Genomic DNA, 22,014 nt, shown 5'->3' on the forward strand with positions numbered 1-22,014 from the left:
ACTCAAACACTCTTAATAAAAAACTTCTACAAAAAACACTTTTTTTTAAGGCCAACAGTTTTTCCGTATTTGATCATTGAAAACTGAATGAATCTCATTTAGAGCTATTACTATTTTTTTTCCTCCTGGGCGAGGCAGGGCAGAAGAATCCAAGAATGAAGCATTTCATATGTTGCAACCTCAATGCATGTAAGTCATATGGGGATGTTTATCACCCAGTTGTATCAAACCATCGTTGTAGGAAGGACATCACTATTCTCCGACATCAAGTTATAGACAAAATTGAGAATGGAACGGAAAATAAAATTCTACATACAATCAAATTAAATATACAAAGCATTGTACTTCTTTCCACCACGCCCATGTTAATAATAATCCTCTAACCAGTACACCGCATGAACAAAAGGTAACACTCGGAACTAAGCTATAAACAGGTGTAACACAAAAGCAAATGATATTACTATCCTCATTTTCTGTGGCTAAGGGCATATACAATCTGTCCAGACATCCACCATCTTGCGTTTTGCCACTGGGTTGGTATCATAGTGCTGCCCTCATAGCTCCTCTTGCTGCATCTCGCTTCATCTCAGCAGCTTTACCACTGCCTCGGAAATACATGTACACTTGCTGCAAACAAAATAAAGAGAGAAATTATGAGAAAACAAGAAAAGAAGAGTGAGAGCTCTGCGGTGTGCGTGCATTTGCTTTTCTGATTTTAGGCCAGGAGAATGGTGGAATAGGTTATACCTGAATTACCCAGATGCTAATCAATGTTTCAAGACAGAATAATCCAAACCCGATGAAGTAAAAGATCTACAAGCAGGAAAAAAAAATTATGATCAAGCTTCGGCAATACAAGAAATTAAAATATAGAACTCAAGAGTCCAATCAATAAACTTTAACAGAAACATACCCCAGCCAACGAATGGTTGCCCACAACATCTATTGCAGCCAGAATGCCTCTGTTTCAAAGGAACACAACATAGAAACATCAGCACCACATGGGGAAAATATTGTGTTCCTCCATCAGCATTAACAAAGATAACAATTGAACATTTTCAAAAATTTTAAGGTATATGCTTTAAAGGTTAGGGCCAAAAATAAATAAATAAGCACAAGGGAAATGCAATTAAACACCAGTCTCTTTGCAGTACATCCACTTTGAACAAAAGAAAGATCCATGATTCCCCAGAGGAACAAACTTAGAATTTTTAGAGGAACATACGTGAGTGATTTTCCTTTGAAAATTATAGGAGGTGCAACAGCAGCTAAGATGCAGAAGCCAATGTGAAGCTGTAGACAGAAGAAAATTGAATGAGAGTAATTAGATGTCCATCCTTTTTTTCTTTTCTTTTTTTTTTTTTCTTTTTTTTTTTTTTTGCTGAATAATTAGATGTCTTTCAATTCTTAAAGTAAATAGCATTTCTAAAGGAACATAAGAAGCTTACCATATAAAACATAAAAAACCATCCAAAATTCATGGCACTTTCAGTCCTGCAAGAGATTTCTTGCCACTGTGAACAACTGAATCAAGTAGCTACATATACGAACAGCTAAGTGAAGGAAATCAGGGGAAATAAGTACCTAAACGCACGATAAAGAGGCCGATACCACAACACATAGGCTCCGGGAACCCCTGATATGAAGTAGATAAGGGCAAGGAACCAGATTTTTACCCCTACAACCAAAGAATTAAGAGGATTAAGATTCAAAACCTTTTTAAGGTATTAGACCCATAACGAGGACTCCCAAATACCCAGGAAAGATGTGAAACATATTTATGAACTCACCTTCCCCCTGAATCCACGCTGTACTAACAGCTATGACATTCCACATAAGGCACAGAACCAATCCTGCGCAACATAACCAACCATCGCCAACATCAACACCTTCGTATATAACACCTCAAAAAAATTCATCATATTACACAACACAAATGCAATGTCTCTTATAACAACAAATTGAATAAAGATTACATGATGCTAAGAAAAAGGTAAAACAGAGTTTGTGGCAGATAATTTCATTGACTTGGTCAACAAAAATTGACTAACTCAAACAAGCCAAGTTTATGCAGTGGAGAGTGGAGACTAACACCAAACAATTTATTTCCTTTGTTCGTTATTGTACTTTAGATATTGGGCTTTCGTTAAGGCAGTTTTGATGTAAGAGGTGAACAGCCTACCACCGACATCCATGAATTGCACTAAAATGAAATAAAACACCTGTTTGCATCTATACTATCTATACTACTAATAACAAGATTCCCCTATTTGGACTTCACTATTTGGCTGTACAAAATTGCCCCCATGTGAAAATGTCAAAATTTCTGTACTAATAGGGTTAACAACGTAAACTTACTACCCCAAAATACCCACTGCTATCACAACTCCTTTACCCACAAGTCAACTTACGGTTTTACCCACGTTCAGCACATTCAAACCCACAATCAACCAATATTAGACTCAAAATATAACTTCCAATATCAAATTCAATTCTTTCAATCCCTTATTTTTATAGGCTCTTGCCATCGTTAACTTCTCTCATTTTTATTAAATTTTTAACTTTTCAAATTTTTCAACCCACCTCCAACTCTTTCATTTAAGTTCTCCTCAATCCTTATTCTGATGCAGGACAACCAGAACAAAACTAAAACAACAATAAAATAAATGGATATGACCTAGGAGTCAACACCTAGGCGTTGCTTAGAGTCAGCACCAAGAGTAGACCTGGAGTCAGCACCAGACCAAAGAAAAGACCAAACGACCATTTTTGCATTCATCAAAATATCAACTAACTCCTCAAGGAGTACAATAAGTGGCTTATAAAGGATTGCTAATCTTATTATAAAATACCCTAATTGCCTTATTACAAAAATAACCTTGTTTCCAAATTAAAATACTAATAGCCTAATAAACTACTAGAACCTAAAACATAAAAATACAATTGACTTGCAAACATAAATAATATTAAATAATAATTTTTCTGCATCTCCCGCATCATATTCCTTCCCTTAAAATTAGGCACTTAACTAAATGTTTTGGATAACTACCTCCAAAATTTATTAATTTTCCAAATTCTAAATTAAAATTGTGTAACACTCAAAGGTTTGTAACCACAATGGAATAGGATTTCTTTTATCTTGAATAAGAATCCCCCACCAGGCTAATGGATTTAATGCTAGACAACAAAAAAGCATTCCCACACTCCCAACCCTTGTGCACCCAGTAATTGTTTTTCTTTTTCCTTTGGTCTTTTGACTTACCTTGGTTTAATTTGTTTGTTTAGTTGTGACTCGTTTAACTTGAATTATCTATGTTCACTTATTCTAGCAATTTTCTCTGTTTAGGATATAAATTTGCCTAATTGAGTAGAACATTGCATAAAGTTCAAATAATTTCCCATTTGTTTTGGTGATTAGAATCTTCATCTGGGGTTCAGGTAACAGAAATCAAATAAAATTTTGAATTTCTTTTGTTTTCCCATATTTTCCCGCAGCCCAACAATAGGTTTCGTAATCCCATATGTACGAATTATGAACTCAGTTCATGGAGGATTTCTGTAGTTTTGCACTGACAATTTTGTTTTATTTTTTTCATTGGGGCCATATGTTGTTGCTAGCTACTTTGTTGTTTCCTCTACTGTTATTAGATGTTGCCACCAGCCAAGCTAGAGAAACAACCATAATTTTTATTCTTCAATTTTATGTCATTCCTCTTTGCAAATTATGTATCCTTCCAGCCAATGAATTGCAGATTTAAAGTTTAATTGGGCTTCTCTTTTTTATTTTTTGGAGTAAAAGTTTAATTAAATAACTTTTTTTTTTTTTTTTTTTTACGCTTAGCAAACACAAAATTGAAACAATTGCTTTTTTGTTTATATTTTTTTTTTTTTTTTTGAGAAATAATTACAACATGCTGCTAACCCTGCAGCTCAAGCCCTTTCCCCCCTAGACCCCCAAGCACTTTGTACATGAGGAGGTGTCAATTCAGTTACAAGGCCTTTGACTTGTTTATATTATTTGAGAGAGTCTATGTTGGATATTTTCAGAATTTCTAGGATTATTTATTTTATTATTTTATTTTATGATGAATATGAGAAGTTTTAGGTGATAAAAAGGAATTGGATTTTTTAAGTTTTTGCTTCTGTCAATCTGATTTTGTTGTATGCTATACTTGAATTTCTCTAGGTTTTGTTTCTTTGTTGATATTGCTTTAAAAAATAGTTTTTTTTTTTTTTTTTTTCATTTGATCCTGACCTTGAATTGCCTAAATATGGATTCAAATAATTTTTTTTTTAATTATTCAATTTAGTACGTGTTCTGATTATATTTTCCTTGATTAAATTGTTAACAGCCACCAAAGTGTTCATCATTATGACAAGATGATACATATGGATAATGCATGAGTATGGTGCAGCCTAATCTTGGACAAAAAGACCTATACCGGTAGATTGGGTTGAGATGTTCTTTTGGTGCTTCCACTATTGTGAATTTCTAATTGAGATCCTTGACAAAGAGATCATATAGTGATGTAGAGTCTAAATGAAAACAATCTTGGAATTCAAAGTCTTTATGGTTGGCTTACACTACTGATTTTATGGACATCTTGGTTTACTCAATGGGGTTAACGTGTAATATGAATACAGTGATTTGTCTATAGCAAAGATTATTCTATTGAAGTTTTTAGCAAGTTGAAAAGTAGCAATTTTTGTGAACTATATTGACAAGTATTTAATAGTATCACATGTCAAATTTGGGTATTAAATGTTGCTCTTATTATGTTGTCATTTTTATTCTTTTATTCTTATTTTAGTATTACATCAACGTAGAGGTATTAATTTATTAAACAAAAAATTATCTCTTGGAGACTCTAGGTATTTTATGCCAAATGATTATTTTGATGGTCTAAAAAATAACATTAACCATGCATTTTTTTTGTTTTTGGAAAAACTAGCCTCATAGGCAGTCTTACTTTTTTTTTCTAAGGACAAAACTTTCCAATCATAATTCAAGGCTAATACATTTTCCAATCACAAAAATACCAAGAAGTATCATAAAATGTAGCACAAATAAAAACACATCTGAAAACACAATTCTTATTACATCCCTAGGTATTTTTGTGATTGAAAAATGCATCAGCCCCAAATTATGATCAACGAAAAGTTGCCTTAAAAAAATAAATAAAAAAAATAAAAAAAAGAAGAGAGATAGAGCTTTGGAACATGCGCAACGCATTATACCTATAATATATGATGCAAATTCCATACAATCTTCATCTCTACATCATCAATATGTATATACCATAAAAAACAAAGCATCTCTGACAGGCCTGTTCATACCATATTTTTGGTGATTTATCTTATGTACTCCCAACTTGTAAGGACAAAACCTCTTATGATATATCATATGCCATGATCATCATGTTCAGCATCCTCAGTGCTTCATTGTCATACGCATTAAGCACCCCATAAGGTATTGATCAACTAAAGTTCCCTTATCTCATCAATATCCCATCCTTCAGGTCTCAAAAGACACGTTCAGCAGTCACTTGAGTGCCCTTTGAATGGGTAATTTGCAGATGTAAAAAATAAATTATGAAAAATAATGTCATAGAGGCACCAGCTAGAGTGCATAAACCAGGCTCAAAACAACCCTCATTGAGTATGGTGTTTACCAAGAGGTGGGAAGAGGAAGGAGATGCAGTTGCAATCTATCTAGGCCCAAGCAATTTAAGCCTTCAATATAAGGTCGACAAGTAGGGGTATGCCCAAGCCAATTGGGTTTGGGTTGATGGTCAACCCATCACTTGACCAAGCATGTAAGGTAGGAAGAAACCTTCCACCGACTGACACAATCCAGCCACTGACCTGACTTTGCCTTTGGATAGGTGGTCGGTTATGGCAGTATTGTCAATGTGAGCCAGCAGGTGGAGGACAGTGGGGGAGAAAAGTGAAGGGAGGGGAAGCTTGCTAGAGAGAGAGAGATGAGAGTTTGGGCTCATTGCTTTCCAATTTGGGTCACTACATGGGCAGCTCCACTTGGAGCCCAGGGTGTTCAAATGAACCCCCTGAATTGGCCCAAAATAAATTATGTATAATATTTGTTTTTAATTTTGTTTTAGTTTTGACCTCCCTAAAATCAAATTTTGAATTCCCTAATTCTAGATTTTTTTTTTTTTTAATCCCAACTAAAAGAAGTTTGAATATGATCATCTTAACAATATCCTAGTCACAAATCTGAGGCCTGGCTACCTCGGATTAGCCATCAAATTCTTTGGTTTTTTCTTTTTCTTTGTTATCATGGGAGGTTCCATCTTCTTTTTCATCGAGTCCAAAACTTTTGAATTTTCGGTTGAGGAGGGAGGTTCTTATTATATGTAACAAATATATGAAAGAAATAAGGATTCCCTTCAGTTAGTTTTCATGGGTAAAGAAAGTGCTAAACGTTTGCTAACTAATGTGGAGGATCTCGTCTAATATACCTCCTGGAAATTTTGCAAGAACCTTCAGGGATGGTAGTAAGGTTTTTATAATGCAACGGGGTTCCAATGCACACGGAAGCTTCCTTATGATCTCTGAACTTGTTCATGGGCGTCGGAAAGGTTCCATCATTATGCCAGAAGGGAAGCTGGGCAGTGGGTGGAGAGGATTTGGATTGCATCTACGCAAAGCTATTGCTCCCGACTCACTTATCGTCAAACCTCCAACCCTATCTGTTTTGAACCTGACAGGGCAACAGTTCAAGCAACAAAAATCTTTTTTGTTGGCAACGGTGGATGGTGATCAGAAAGACAATGGTGGAAGCAAAAAAGGAAAGCATTTAATGCCCAGTTTCCAAAATTCTAACATATCTTGCCTCAGCAATCAGTTCCAAGATTTGCGGGATAGGGGTGTTGGGAAGGAAAGCCCTGTACCTAGTGCTAACATCGTGCTGGCACCAATTTTCCCTTATCGCTAGAACTTTCTTTGTGCTTGGAGTGTGGGCTGAATGGTAAGTGGGAACTTAAGCACTCCAATGTCCCGGGAAGTGGGTTGGGGAATTGTTGAGCCCACGCAAGTCTTTAGGCCCACTGTTCTGTCAAAAGCTTATCAGCCCGACCCAACTCTTTTCAATATCTCTAAGCCCAAACCCACCTTGGTCTAGCGGCCCAAATCAAAAGATTTTAACTCCCTATCTTTCCTGATTCAAGAGTCCAAACCTCCAAGGAAGTCCTCGTCGCTTCCATCAGCCTCAACATCCCCAGTGGTTGAAATTATGAGTTCCGATGGGGTGGTGGAGGTGCGGATAACGCCGTCGATGTCGTCGACGGTTGCCGCTGCTCAATTTCACGTCTCCAATCAGGTCGACGACGCCAGGTATGTGTTATCGGCGCTGTCTGACTTGAATCATGCCTCCAATGTAGTCGAGGCTAAGCTTCTTGGTTCCGATGAGGCTGATAAGGCCAAAATTGAGTCGGCATGCACCACTGATAGTGAAGAGGGCTTAGAGCGAGACTTCCGACTAATTCTTCAAGAGCATTCCAGCAATATAGTCAAGAAATGGGAGAATTTGAAGCAGTGGGTTCTTGAACTACGCGACGGAAGGAGGGTTGCGGTTGCGGTTCCGGTTCAGATACCTCTGCCACGGTGTGAAGCTATCGAGGTTTTAGAGGAGCAAAAACAGCTGGCCTTAGTTCCGTGGGAGTCTTCTGAAGGTATCAATGGGTCAACGACTCTTATCGAAGAGGATGAAGTGCTGGTGGAGGACTGGGTTTCAGATACCTACTTGGAGGATGCTAATCAACCTCTAGTTGTTGAACCACTTGCTTTTTCTCTCCCTTCGACTACCGCAGAACAGTCGGTTGTTGATGAGGAGAGGTTTGTGGGTGTGGATAATTCAGAGAGGCAAGTAGCTTACTCAAAGTGGTTTCAAAGGAGATTCAATAATTTCAATAGTTTCCTTGGCACATCCCTAGAGGGTTTGGAAGATCAAGCAACAGAATTTTTATTGGCTGTTGAAGCTGAATTAAAGCAGAGGGCTAAGGTGAACAAGATAACATGTGGCTTTAAAAGCTCAGGGGTGAAAGGTTTAAGAGAGCTGAAGGGGTTGTTCAGTTCTATTAATTATGGCTCTACCTCTGCTAGGCAAAGTGGTTCTAATAGGGACCGAGTTCTCTCTATGGCTCAATGAATCTGAAGTTACTAACCTGGAATGTCAGAGGGCTGAAGGAAATAAAAAAAAGCCTTCAGATTCGCAACTTGTTGCGTTCCTGGAAGGTTGATATTGTGTTTGCAGGAGACCAAACTAGAATGGATTACTAGAGGTATTGTCCAGAGTATATGGAGTTGTCTATACGTAGATTGGCTGTACCCGGGTTCTGATGGTGCTTCTGGAGGTATTTTATTGATGTGGGACAGTCGGGTTGTGGAGAAGGTGGAGGAAGCGGTGGGGCACTTTTCGGTTTCATGCAGTTTAAAAATGTTGGTGATCATTTTGAGTGGGCTTTTACCAGTGTATATGGACCAAATTTAAACAAAAGGGGTAGGTTGATGTGGGAGGAACTAACCGAGCTGATCACTTGGAGGGATTTGCCATGGTGCTTAGGAGGTGACTTTAATATCATCCATTTCCCTTCAGAGCGGATGGAGGGCTACTAGCTATTCTCAGGCTATGTATGGTTTCTCTGACTTTATCTCCCTTCAAGGGTTGATGGATATTCCCATGGCAGGGGGCCTTTACACCTGGTCCAATTCTTCATCAGCTTCTCGTCTAGATCGGTTTCTTTTCTCCCCACTATTGGCAAATCACTTCACACAGTTCTCCCAAAAAAGGATGTCTAGAGTACTTTCAGACCATTCTCCTATTTTGTGGAGGGTGGAAGTCAGCAAAGAGGTAGAATTCCTTTCCATTTTGAAAATATGTGGTTTGAGGGCGGATAATTTTGTCAATAAAGTGAAAGTGGTGGGCTTCCTATTTGTTCCAAGGAACCCCTAGTTTTATTCTAGCTAAGCAGTTGGCTGCCTTGAAGTTGGATTTAAAAAAGTGGAACGAGACGGAGTTTGGCAATGTAACGTTTAAGAAGCAGGACCTTTGGAGCAAGTTGAATGTTTTAGATGCTAAAGAAGAGACCCATAGATTATCAGCTGAGGAGAAGTTAGTACAAGTTAATCATCATACTAATATTGAAAAGTTTACTCTTTTAGAAGAGATTAGTTAGAGACAAGTCTAGGGTGTTGCATTTGAAGGAAGGGGACGCCAATACTAGATTCTTTCATAGAATGACTTATTCTAACAGGAAAAATAATGATATTGAAAGCCTAATGGTTAATGGTACCTTGTCTTCTAATCAGGGCATGATTGTAGACTGCATTACTCATTTCTTCATGAATTTGTATTCTACGCACCAGGTTGTTCGGCCTTTTCCAAATGTGTTAGTTTTTCCAATGATATCCGGTGATAATGCGGACTAGTTAGAGAGACCTTTTGAAGAGGCAGAAATCTTTGATGTTGTTCAGAGTTTTCATGGTGATAAATCTCCTGGTCCAAATGGCTTCCCAATGGCATTTTTCCAAACTTGCTAGGAGATTGTCAAACCTGATCTTATGGCTGTCTCGCCGGACTCCGGTGTCCGAGCGGTGTCTTTTTTTTTTTTTTTGCTTCTCCGGCACGGCGCCAATGCGGTAGACACGCCAGCAGTGGGGAAAAAAAAAAAAACAAAAACCCACAGCCTAGAAACCCACCGGTGTCCAAGTTCCCTCTGCCCGCTGCCCTCTGTCCCTTGCCGAAGCTACATCAGACCGATCGGCGAGTCGGCGAGCTCCCTTTGTTCCTTCCGATCTCTCTCTCTCTCGGCGTGGACAGATCCGATCTTCTCTTCTTCTTCTCTCTGTTTCGCGATTTTGTTTTTCTTTTATCTGTTAACTGACCCTTCACTTGGTGTAGTTATAACATCAAAACCTTCTCTCTTTTTTTTTCTTTTTTAAATCCCACTCACTGTTATACTTTACTGTATATATATATATTCCTTCTTTACTCAACCTTGTCTTATAAATTATAATGTTTATTATAAATTTAGTGATTTTTATTTTTGTGTGTCTTGCTTAATTCATTTTATGTTTTTAGTTTGATATTAAATGTAATCTATTTAAACTTTTGGTTTGTACTCTAAACACTTTATGTGTATTATTGTACTACTTTGGGTGTTAGTTTACTTATCTGTAATTAGTACATAATTTAAATTCTAGATATAAACGTATTTTATGTCTAAAAATATTTAAAAATATGCCAAATATAAAATTTAATTAATTATTTAATTGCCGTGTCCACGCCGTGTCGTGTCCTTGTTTTTCAAAAATTGCCGTATCGCCGTATCCGTGTCCGTGTCGTGTCCGTGTCCGTGTCCGTGCATCATAGGTCTGGGGTGCCGGGGCTGATTTGTAAACTGAATGTTGAGAAGGCTTTTGACCATGTAAATTGGAGTTTTCTTTTGCAAATGTTAGAAAGAAGTGGGTTCTCAGCCAAGTGGAGACAATGAATTTCCTTTTGTCTATCTACAGTCCGCTTCTCTATCTTGATTATGGCTCTCCTTGTGGGTTTTTTGGTAGCTCCAGAGGTTTGAGACAAGGCGATCCGTTGTCTCCTTTGTTGTTTGTGTTGGTGATGGAAGCTCTGGGAAGAATGTTAGATAAAGTAGTTCATGAAGGACGCTTTTCAGGATTTAGAGTGGATAACTTGGAGGGAAGATCCTTGGCAGTGTCTCATCTCCTTTTTTCGGATGACACTCTTATTTTTTGAGATGCTGATCTAGACCAGATCTTGATTCTCCGTATGATTCTTATTTGGTTTAAGGCAGTGTCAGGACTAAAGATTAATTTGGGCAAGTCTGAATTGGTTCCAGTTGGAGTAGTGCATAATTTTGACTTATTGCTTAATGTCCTTGGCTACAAGCAGGGCTCTCTGCCAATGAAATACCTGGGTCTTCCTTTGGGTGCTAATTTCAAGGATAAGACTATATGGAATCCGATCCTGGAGAAAATGGAAAGGAAATTGGCGGGTTGGAAATGCTTGTATTTATCAAAGGGAGGTAGAGTCACTCTAATCAAAAGCACCATTTCTAATTTACCCACTTACTTTTTATCTCTATTTCCAATATCTGCTAGTGTGGCTAACTGAATTGAGAAGCTTCAGCGGAATTTCTTATTGGGCAGTCTCGATGATGAACCTAAAATTCATTTGGTTAAATGGGCTACTGTATGTGCAACTATTTATTCGGGTGGATTAGGGATTAGGAAGAAAAGTCTTTTCAATATATCTCTACTTGGGAAGTGGTTATGGAGATTTGGGATTGAGATGGATGCCCTTTGGAGGCAAGTGATAGAGATGAAGTATGGTTGAGTGTGTGTGTGTGTGTTGGGGGAGGGGGGGGGGGGTCTGGTGTACCAAATCTGTTAATGGCCCTCACGGTGTTGGTTTATGGAAGAGTATCAGTCAAGGCTGGCCTTCTTTCTCACGCCATATTTGGTATGATATTGGTGATGGGTCTAGGGTGAAGTTTTGGCAAGACCATTGGTGTGGAGAGTCTCCTCTTGCAGTTAGCTACCCTAACCTATTCAGATTTTGCAAGAATAACGAGGCTAGTGTGGCTGAGCTTATGAAATTCCCCAATGGAGTCCTTTGGATGTGAGCTTCTTTAGGGGTGTGCATGTTCGGGAATTAGAAGCTTTGTCAAGCTTCATGGAAACCATATACGGTTCTTCAATAAGGGGGTTTGGTGAGGATAAGATGTGTTGGATTCCTAGCAAAGATAAGGGGTTCTTGGTGAAAGATTATTATAGAATTTTAGCTGGTCCTACTATCTTCGGTTTTCCTTGGAGAAGTATTTGGGAGCATAAGATTCCCTCTAGAGTAGCTTTCTTTGTATGGACTATTGCCTTAGGGAAATACTTGACGATTGATAACTTACGAAAAAGGAAGGTGTGGATTTTGGATTGGTGCTTCATGCGCAAGAGTAATGGTGAATCAATTGACCATCTCTTCCTTCACTGTCCTATTGTTATGGATCTATGGTCTATGGTTTTGGGTTTATTTGGTGTTTCTTGGGCTATGCTGCATACTGTTTTGGGGCTGTTAGGGTCTTGGCAAAGCAACTTTGGTCGTCATCGAAATGGTTATATATGGTCCATCGTTCCTCATGGCTTAATGTGGTGTCTATGGAGGGAGAGAAATAGTCGTTCTGAAGATATTGAGAGATCTATTGCGGACCTCAAGCTTTTCTTCTTGCAATTTTTATTGGATTGGTTGTTTGCTTTGCAAAACTAATCATTCCCTTCTTTTATTGATTTCCTAGATTCTTGCAATTTTTGTATTTGATTTGTTGTACCCTTGTTCACTCCCTGTGTACTAGGGTGCTTCCTTTTTGGTATCAATATATCTTTTACTTATTAAAATATATATATATATATATATATATATATATATATCCTAGAATTTTAAACACAAAAAAAAAAAGCTCAATAACAAATGAATTTGATCTAAAATTTGGAAAAAAAAAAATTTGATAAGCCCAATAACAAAAGTAGAAATTTGTTAATCTAAAATCTTAGAAAAAACACATTTATATCTTAAAAAATTTGAAATAAATCAATTAAATGAGAGATCAATAGATGAATGATTACTTGACTACGTATATTGAAAGAGATGTAACTCATAGGATTGATAATGAAAATATTTTGTAACAATTTCAAAATATGAAACATTATAGAAAGCAATTGTAAAACTTTATGTATTTCAGTTTTTGTTTTTTGTTTTGTTTTTTGTAATGTCAATATATTCAAGTTCTCTTTTGTTTTAAATTTTGTATAATTTATGTCTCTTATTGACACCCCTAAAAAATAATCCTAGAGCCGCCATTTGTCACTAGTGGCAGATCTAGGATCACTAACGCCAGAAAGGGTGGTTCAAAGGAAGAAAGGGGCAGGGGGAGAAAAGCAAGGAGGTCAATCTCATCCAAATATACAACATGGATTCCGGAAATGCAAATGAAATGTATATGGACTCTTATGTCAATTCGAATGAATCATCTTTTCCACTGAGGTAAATCTTTGCCTACTTGGCAAGAGGATAACAAGTTACAAATTTTGACTTGGTAAGATATCTATTTCTATTACTGTGAAATTCATAAATGAAGTAATTAATGGTGGGATTACCATTATTCCTATAGGCAGGTTGGGTTAGGCAGGTGGCAAGTGCCTAGACCCCAGTCTTACCGATAAGGGTTAGGTTTGATGCTTCAAAACTTTCCACTGAGCAAGCATGCCATCAAATCTGTCTAGACCTGATTGGGCTGAGTCAGAGCAGTCGGTTTTGTCACTTGTCAGGCCTTTTGGTTCCATGAACAGTCCTACCAATGAGTTTTACATAGGATATTGGTACACAAAAGGCTGGCAGGAAACAAGAGGTGCAGGCCCCAAGCAAGAGATGGCATCTAATAGACATTAAGTGCAAGGAGAGAGGGATCAATGCCTATGGGATTGCAGAGACTGGCAACCCAAATCAAAGCCATTGATCAGCACCAAGTTCATTATGAGTGTTGGGGAGAGAAACACTTTGGGGAGACTCCAATTGATAGAGACACACTTGACCGAAAAGGCCAAAGCCCTATGAGTATGAGCTCAACTATGTTATATTAATCACTCACTCTTCTCATTAGCATCCAATGTGGGACTTCACTCATTAATCAACCATACTACTCACACATGAATATTCCAACCATGAGCATATTGAGGCATAAAAATTTGGAAATAAAATTTTAGCCTAAACAAGCAGACCATAATGCTGTGCCCCAACACTAAAGCAATGTTATCAACTTCGTACTGAGTTGGCCAGTACAAGCAAACCCTTGGAAACCTACTGGCTTAAATTTTGGAGTGTTTCATGAAGTTTTGGCCATTTCAAGGTGTTTTGGACAGCAAATTCTTTCAGACCAATACAGATTTTCAGACTTCTTTTCCAAAAACTTTTAATCTAACAATGGAATGAGGAGAAAAAAAAAACAAAACAAAAGCTTACACGATTCATTTCTCAAAGCTAAAACAAGGAGTGTAACAAAAATTGTGACAATCTAAAACACAACTATTGAACCGGGGAGATGGTATGCCTTGAGAGTGATGAAGGTGATATGGTGTTAAGGAAAAAATAAAAAGAAAAAGGTGTTGAGCTTTAGACAAAAAGGACTTAGTTTTCCCTCATGTATGTTTGGTTGGGAGGATAGAAAAGTGGAGAGATGGTTTCCATGTTGTACCCGAACACTTCATTTGAGATTCCGTACCTATGTTGGACACTTGACACATCTAGGACATTTTTGAATGCGAGTCCCACCAATGTAGAACACAACTGGGACATGAGAACAAGAGAAATCGAATACCCTTTCACAAAAGAGAGAGCATCCATGCTCTAAATAGTAATAGTGCGTTTGAAAATTAATAAATATCTTCATTCTTGGATTGTATTCTAATTTCTAAACGTCCCTTAATAGTCATTGATTTGCTTTATTATTCATTATGACTCTTAATTTGATATAAATTTAACATTATATTGAAAATAAATGCTTAATAATATATAGAAAATAAAAATATATTTAATAGACTTGTCCCACCATACCCATGTCCTATTTTTTCAAATAATTTCGTGTTGCCGTCTCATACTTGTACCCATTTCCGTTAATCTTAGGATGGAAAACTCTTTTTGTTTGGTTGAGAAGAAAAATGAAAAGATAAAAAATGTAGTTTATAAAAATTTAATCTCATGCCCCTATTACATTAAAAAAAAAATTAAGATGAAATAAAATTTGTAAGAAAAAATAAGAAAAGGAAGGAAAGAAGGGAACCAACATGAAAGGGAGGAGAGGGGCAAATGAGTAAATTCCTATCTAAGCCCCTCTTTCTCTCCCATTTTCTCCCCAATTTAGGGACTCCAAAATCACTCCAAATGGTGGGTCCAGAGAGGAAACACCTGGGCCCCACCAAAATTAACCCCCCTCCCCCCTCTCTCTTCCCCCTCCCAACCAAATACACAAATCACCCCTATTTTATCCTCTTCATTTTCCATCTCCCACAAATTACCCCAACCAATAATTAAGAAGTGTGAGGAAGAGCCAAAGGAGAAAAGAGAGGGAGGAAAAAAAAAAAAAAAGAGCAGGAGATAGGAAGAAGTCAGAAGAGACTGTGTAGCAGGGGGGGAGAGAGAGAGAACATGTGGAGGAGAAGAAAAAAATAAAAGAAGAGACTGAGTGGACGAAAAAAAAGAGAAGAAAAAAGAAAGCAAGAATGAAAGAATCTGTTGGACTACAAACTAAGTTGAGATATGGGTAAAAATAAAAAGAATTTGGCAATAATTGGCCCAGTGAGTAATAAAAGAAACTATTTAGCAAATTAGTAACTTTCATTTTACGTCAATGGAAATATTATAGTTAATTGTGTATATATACACACAAGTACACACACACATATATAGCAGTAATCCATAAATGGTACAACAATATAGACTAGTACTAAAATGCTTTGCTTTGTTCGCCTGGCCAAATTGAAGTGGCCTCCAATTTGGCATTCACGACTTTGCACTAAAGACTTCAGTTATGCGGTTAATTAATTTTAATCCTATAGTCCAACAAAAGTTAATGTTAATTTTTTTTTTTTTTTAAAGAGAGTTTCAACCTATAGCTTCTAATCTTGATAATTGCTCTTTATCATCAGTCTAAAACATCAATCAATTTTTTATGTAGGCAAAGATTGAAGCCTAAATCTCTTATTCAACCATCAAACACTTTACCAGTTGAGCTAACTAGAACCCACTATTAAAATTTTGTTGATGTTTCATGTTCAAATTATGTCTCAAGAGGTGCTTCGAGGTGCTTCGAATTCTTGGCTTCCTTGGAAGGGGGTTTGGAAACCGAAGATCCCCAAGCGCGTGGCTTTCTTTCTGTGGTCTGCTGCTCATGGTCGGATCCTCACCTTGGACAACCTTATGCTTAAGGGTCGGCCCTTGGTTAATAGGTGTTGCTTGTGCTGTAAGGATGGGGAGTCAGTTAACCATCTTCTTTTGCATTGTCCTGTTACCCATTCTCTTTGGTCTTGTATGCTTCAGACCTTTGGGATTCTTTGGGTTATGCCAGGGTCGGTGGCGGAGTTGATTCATTGTTGGCATCAGTGGCTTGGAAAGGATAAGTCGGACATATGGAATTTGGTTCCAGGGTGCTTAATGTGGATTGTGTGGTTGGAACGAAATCGTCGTTCCTTTGAAGACAAAGAGAAGACCTTGGTTGAGTTGAATCTATTGTGCCAGCGTAGTCTCTTAGAGTGGTCTCGTTGTTGGGGGTTTTCTAATTGCTCGTCTCTCGCTGAGTTTTTGCCCTCCCTTTTCTTTGATTCCTAGTAGTTTTTTCTTATTGTTCATCATCATGAACTCCTTGTATGTCGTTCTTTCCCTTTTATAAAAATTTCCAGATTACTTATCAAAAAAAAAAAAGGACGAAGGCAACCACCCTATCCCCACACACACCAAAAAACATATTCCACTAGTGGAAACAGCCTAAGCTCCAACATAAAAGGATCAATGTAACCAATGATCAATACATAAATAACTCAAACCACAAAATTTGCAGGTAAATTAGCAGCCTGACTGAGATTCAAAACAATGTCGTAAATGCAATAACCATAAAATCAAGCAAAGAGTGACATACCTAAGAATGTGGAAAATGCAGTATACTGCAATTTTTGCAAATGAATTGGTATGTCATTTGCAATATCATGATGAATAATTGGAAGAAAAGGAGGCCAATTCTTCTCCTCAAGAACAATTCCAGCTGCAGAATGAGAGAAAGAACTGAAACTATAAATTACATGGCAGAACCATGAGGAAGAATAACTTCCCTACAAAATAGAACTGGTACTATGTATTGCACCAAAATTTAGAACACAACTTTATAATGTAAATATTTCCATAAAGAGAGTTAGTGAACTCAATATGGTGAATATTGACTTCATTTAAATGCAAAAATGACTTTGAATGCAACCCAAAACATGAAGGATGTTCCAAGTTGAAAGATGGAAATATAATACACAATTTTAGAATAATTGTTAAGTGACTAAATTCATCATTTCCTAATAGTTTAAACTTTTGGGAAAATCGGTAATTTAACAGAACATTTCCTCCCACCCCTTACCCCCCCCCCCCCCCGAGAAAAAAAAAAGGCAAATTCAAATATAAGCAGAGCAAATTACCTCGTGCAGCAGCATCTTCTTTCCGTTTTACTTCCTACATAGCATCAAAAAAGCTGATGAGTGAAATTCATGGAGATGCCACAAATCAACTAAAACATGAATCACTAAACAAATTGGGAGAGCTATTTACAATGAAATTAACAGAAGAAGATATATAGGGAAAAATTCTACCAAAATGGCTTTCTTATTTTTTGGCTATTGTTAAAGATTTTCAGTATCTAATATCCATGTCAAAGTTCAAATTTTTTATGGCCATCTAGTCAGTGAGAGCCAACCTACCATTTCCACATTTCAGTGGCAGAGAAAAACAAAGTATTTTAATAGAGAACATGACCTTTAAACAAGAAAAAAGCAAGAACTGTTATACTATGTATAGAATGGAAAATTTGTAATTTTACATTGTTACTAATATGTATAAATATACATAGAGAAGCCAGCCACTCAGGGGTTGAGCACTCAGTCTTTTCGTATTCTCCCTCTTCTCTAGCCATCAATGTCACATGGTATTGGAGCATAATTCAAAAACCCTAGCCCTGTATTCCTAATTATTGTCTCATTTTTTTATTGGTAATTACACATGCACTTGGGGGATCTACTCTTGAATCCATGATCTTACCCTCAACCTCGCTCTTTTAAGGGAAGGAGGTTCAATTTGAGCTCAACCACCTTGGCAAGTTTTGTCTACATCTGTCTTTTTCTCTTCACTTTTCTTTTTAATTCACTCCCAAACCCTATAAATCTTCAGCACCCTGATAAGTCGAAGGCTCGAAGCCACTGATTAACAGAAATCAGTAAAGTATTATACAGACTGAAGGGCCCAACTCGTGTTCTTCCTTTTTGTAGAGCCATGGCTCATGCATCACACAAAATGTTACGGGGGAAATCTCTTTTACAAGAATTGGGTTTTTTCTAGTGAGCCTATGAAGATGTTTTGTGATAACCAAGCTACCGTATTCATTGCTATTAATACCACATTCCAAGAGAGTACAAAGCATATTGAGGAGGTCTGTCACTTTTTCCAGGATATACTTATGCATAAACAATCTATTATACGTTAAAATCTTGGCCCTCACAATCTTTTCATATTCTGTGTGAGGGTGTTTAACCAGCCAACACCACAATAATTACATAATATATATTGAATAGGAAAAAATATTTTGAGACAATAGGTTTGGTCCATAAAAAATCTCTAACAATGGTTTTGAACCCATACTTATAACTTACTTTCCTTCAAGCACTAAACAACAATACTTGAGTGTACTACTATGAGTAGACTTAATCTCATTACGCCTTCATAAAATGTAATCCCAGATATTATAAAAGAAGAAACTTAAATGCATCTCATATAAAATTAATTGACAAGCCTTGTTGGCTGCCAGATTGAAAAATATGAATGCCACAAGGTAGGTCCATAGTTCTTTCAAAAACAGAAGAAAATTTGAATTCCATCAAAGGCATAAGGCACACCTGCTCCCGCCTTCTCAATTCAGCCTCCTTAGTTTGGAGTTCCCTCTCTTTCCTTTGCAAATCCTAAATTTGAAACAGATTAAAACATGAAAAATCAATATCAATTCTTTTACAAGCAAATGCATATGGAAAAACATGATTCAGGAATTCAACAACCTTAGAATTTCGCCCCCCTGTAGTTGTGTCAATAGGTATATCAATTGTCGCGTCACGGCCAAAATTGAAACCAGCAGGTTCAGGAGGAAGAGGTGAAAGCCTTGAGTTTCCAGGATTCTGAAAACATGGCAACATTATGATCACACGTAAGAGTTCAAGTAGTAACAATAGCAAGTTTTTTTTTTCTTGTAGTATTTTTTTTGGGGGGGGGGGGGGAGAAGGAACACAAAGCTAACTAAATACAAATTATACACAACCATGGGCTTGGATATTTTCTCCTGATAAGTGTACCCAAGCAGCTTCTTCCCCCCTTAAATGAAGGTGGTTTCAAACTCAGGTCTAGTGTCTACCAACAAACATGGTTACTACCTAAATTAGGTGGTGCCAAAATTTTATTACAATTATACCTTTGAAATAGAATAACAAATCATATATTAAGGAAAAGGATCAAACAGCTCCAGCATTAAGTTTTTCAACAGTTTCTGATATATTATGAAAATACATAAAGACTAGTACAAATATGTGCACTTCAGCCACTATGCTATAAAATCTGGAGAAACTGTTACACAACAAACTGGTGGTTCGATGTAAGTGCTCCTCACTTCAACTTGTACAAAGGGAACAATATTACAACAGTGAAAAACACCAACAGCAACCCTCTTGCTCATTCTAAGGATGGACACTCATACTGAAAGACAAAGATAGTTGTAGCTCAACAAAACGTAGTGCCATGGCTTTGGATCATGAACAGCAGCACTAGAAGAATGCATGTATTATGACTAAGAAAAACGGAAGAGAGAGTTATTTTACATATGGGGAAGAGAATATATTTGCATAGACTTCCCACAACATGAATGCTTTTATATTTTGATCTAGTTAGATTTTGCTAGTGGACTAATGAGAAAATTAACTCAAACAAAAAGAAAAAATTGCAGCTAACAAAAAGAGTGATATAAACATCAAAGGAGAAAACTAAGTCATTAAGAGTGCAACTCTTCTGTTAAAGATTAAACTACAGTTTGCAAGTAAAAAATCAAAGTACAACAGATTACTCTGAAACAAAAAAGCATGAAGTCCAATATAAAATTAATTATCTAACAGATATATAAATTGTCAATCTGGATGAGAAGGGGACAGGGGAGTTCTGTAACAGCTTAAAGAAGGGGAAAAAATCACTCACTGTTGTGAAAAATGAACCTCCACCATAGTTTGACTGCCCTGATGCCTTTCCCCTAACTGCTGGATCCTGTTTGTAAAAATTAGAGTAGTGAGAAGTTGCAGCAAGAGTTTGTCCAAAACATATATCAAAAATATTAGCCGAAGGAAAGAATTTATATCATTAGAAGTTCAAAGAAGTATATATTTGTGTATCGATGACAACTAAAACCCTTAGGTCAGAAAATATATCATAAATGTTTAGGTACAACTGTTGTTCAATTCATCGTTTTTTTTTTAGCTAAGTAACTCACGCACTGATAAGGGATTGAACCCATGACCGCACTCCACCACTAAGGGTGGAATGCTTCAGCCCATTGGTGGTTGTCCAATCAATCAAATCAAACACAGGACACCAGACAGAATGAACAGTATGAGAAACATTCAACGTACAACATAAGAAAAATTAAATTAAATGTTACTAAGAATCAATTAACATCATCTTTTAGATTAAAAAATTCACTCATCTTAGAATGAAACACATCTAAAAAAAAAAAGCATTTTTCTTTCACCTTAAGCATATTAAGGTATTTCAATCATCCAATCCATATATCTTGTTACAAAAGCAACTACTAGATCAGCTAAAAAATTCATAGCAAACATATTTCAATTCTTCCATTCAAAAAACCCATTAAGACCTGGAAAGAGAGTTTGAGACTAATTAAATTATAAAACAAGAATGATCAAAATTAACAGAAAATCTAAATTTAATTCTTCATATGCTAAATTTATAAGAAACCCATAGTAAAATAAATTTACAAAACAATAATTTAAAAAAAAAAAAAAAAATCATGGACTTCAAAGTCAAACTACAAAACCAGCTCAAAATGAGAACAACATAAAAAGCAAATAAACAAAGTTACTGGATCCAACAATTAAAAACAATATTACGGAGTCTATACTCTATACGACCACTTCATTCAGTTAGTCAAACTATAAAAGATAGATAGGAGCTGAACTTTGAGTGCAGAGACAGTATGTAGTGAGAAAGAAAGACTCACAGAGAAGGGATTGACTTCTTCTTCTTGTTCTTCTTGAAAAGGGTTTTTCTCAAAACGGCCGGCCATGGAAACAGCACGCACAAAATCCCAGAGATTTTTTTAAACTTTTAAAGAGAAACTTGTAGAGGAAGTTTTCTAAAGCTTTTTTTCCCGCAATTGAGAGCCAGGAAGAAGAAGAAGAAGAAGAAGAATATATAAAGAGAGAAAGAAGAAAAGTATGCAGGTAGGACTTGTCTTCTGTCTTCTATTCTATGGTTTGGAAACCAATATTTGGATTTTCTGTAGAAGCCTGCTATGTGTTGTTCCAACTTTCAACTTCCGACTTTGAATTGAATGTTATTATTATTATTATTATAATAACTAGTTGCTATAGCACGGCAACTACTTATTTGTAAAATAAACTAAATTAATTTTATAAAATCTTAAATTGATTAAGAAATTACACTATTGTATGATTTATTTTTGTATAATTTTAATTTGTGTTACAATTTTACGAAGAAGTCATTGTTTAAACGTGCAATAGTTTAAAAAAATTTGTCAGATAATTCTGTAAAAAAATAATTCAAAAATTTAGATATTAAAACTTTTAAAAGATAAAAAAATATTAAAGAATCAAATGAATAACTTAAAAATTATTGAAACAAAACAAAATATATATGACTAAAAAATAGAGAAATATAAAAGAAAGATGAATTATATTCAAAAAAATAATTTCAATTATTGCAAGCTTTTTTATCTTGTAAAAAACGGCTAAAAAGAATTTGGTGGTTTATGTACAAAAATTACTTTTAAAAAAATACATGAAAAACCATAAAATATATTTTTTTTAACAAAGTAGAGGAGAAGAAAATAAGATAAGAAGAGCTCATACCTCTACTTGACTTAAAAAAAGAAATTTGGGGTTTGCATTGCTTTTATAGTA

At 36.3% G+C, this 22,014-nt stretch overlaps 1 protein-coding gene across 1 annotated transcript; it reads right to left on the reverse strand.

Moving 5' to 3' along the window:
* Window positions 1–289: 289 nt before the first annotated feature.
* On the reverse strand, window positions 290–21,417 carry LOC142635982 (secretory carrier-associated membrane protein-like). The gene is made up of 13 exons (XM_075810028.1): window positions 21,093–21,417; window positions 20,057–20,122; window positions 18,877–18,993; window positions 18,721–18,783; window positions 17,254–17,287; window positions 16,713–16,835; window positions 1,791–1,853; window positions 1,585–1,678; window positions 1,449–1,494; window positions 1,226–1,293; window positions 914–962; window positions 748–813; window positions 290–627 (listed from the first exon to the last, which is right to left on the reverse strand). Exons 1-13 carry the CDS (start codon window positions 21,156–21,158, stop codon window positions 541–543), a joined length of 942 nt encoding a protein of 313 aa, XP_075666143.1. The 5' UTR covers window positions 21,159–21,417; the 3' UTR covers window positions 290–540.
* Between the last annotated feature and the right edge of the window lie 597 nt (window positions 21,418–22,014).

This window comes from Castanea sativa, chromosome 5 (genome assembly GCF_040712315.1).
Source record: "Castanea sativa cultivar Marrone di Chiusa Pesio chromosome 5, ASM4071231v1".
In the NCBI taxonomy this organism is placed as follows: domain Eukaryota; kingdom Viridiplantae; phylum Streptophyta; class Magnoliopsida; order Fagales; family Fagaceae; genus Castanea; species Castanea sativa.

Bases quoted from the DNA above. Each gene is read 5' to 3' on its own strand.
- LOC142635982 (XM_075810028.1), bottom strand. From the start codon at position 21,158: ATGGCCGGCCGTTTTGAGAAAAACCCTTTTCAAGAAGAACAAGAAGAA. The intron at 18,784-18,876 runs GTTGTTGAATTC...TTTCAAATTTAG, and splicing joins CAGGGGGGCGAAATTCTAAG to GATTTGCAAAGGAAAGAGAG. The intron at 628-747 runs GTATAACCTATT...TTTTGTTTGCAG, and splicing joins TTAGCATCTGGGTAATTCAG to CAAGTGTACATGTATTTCCG.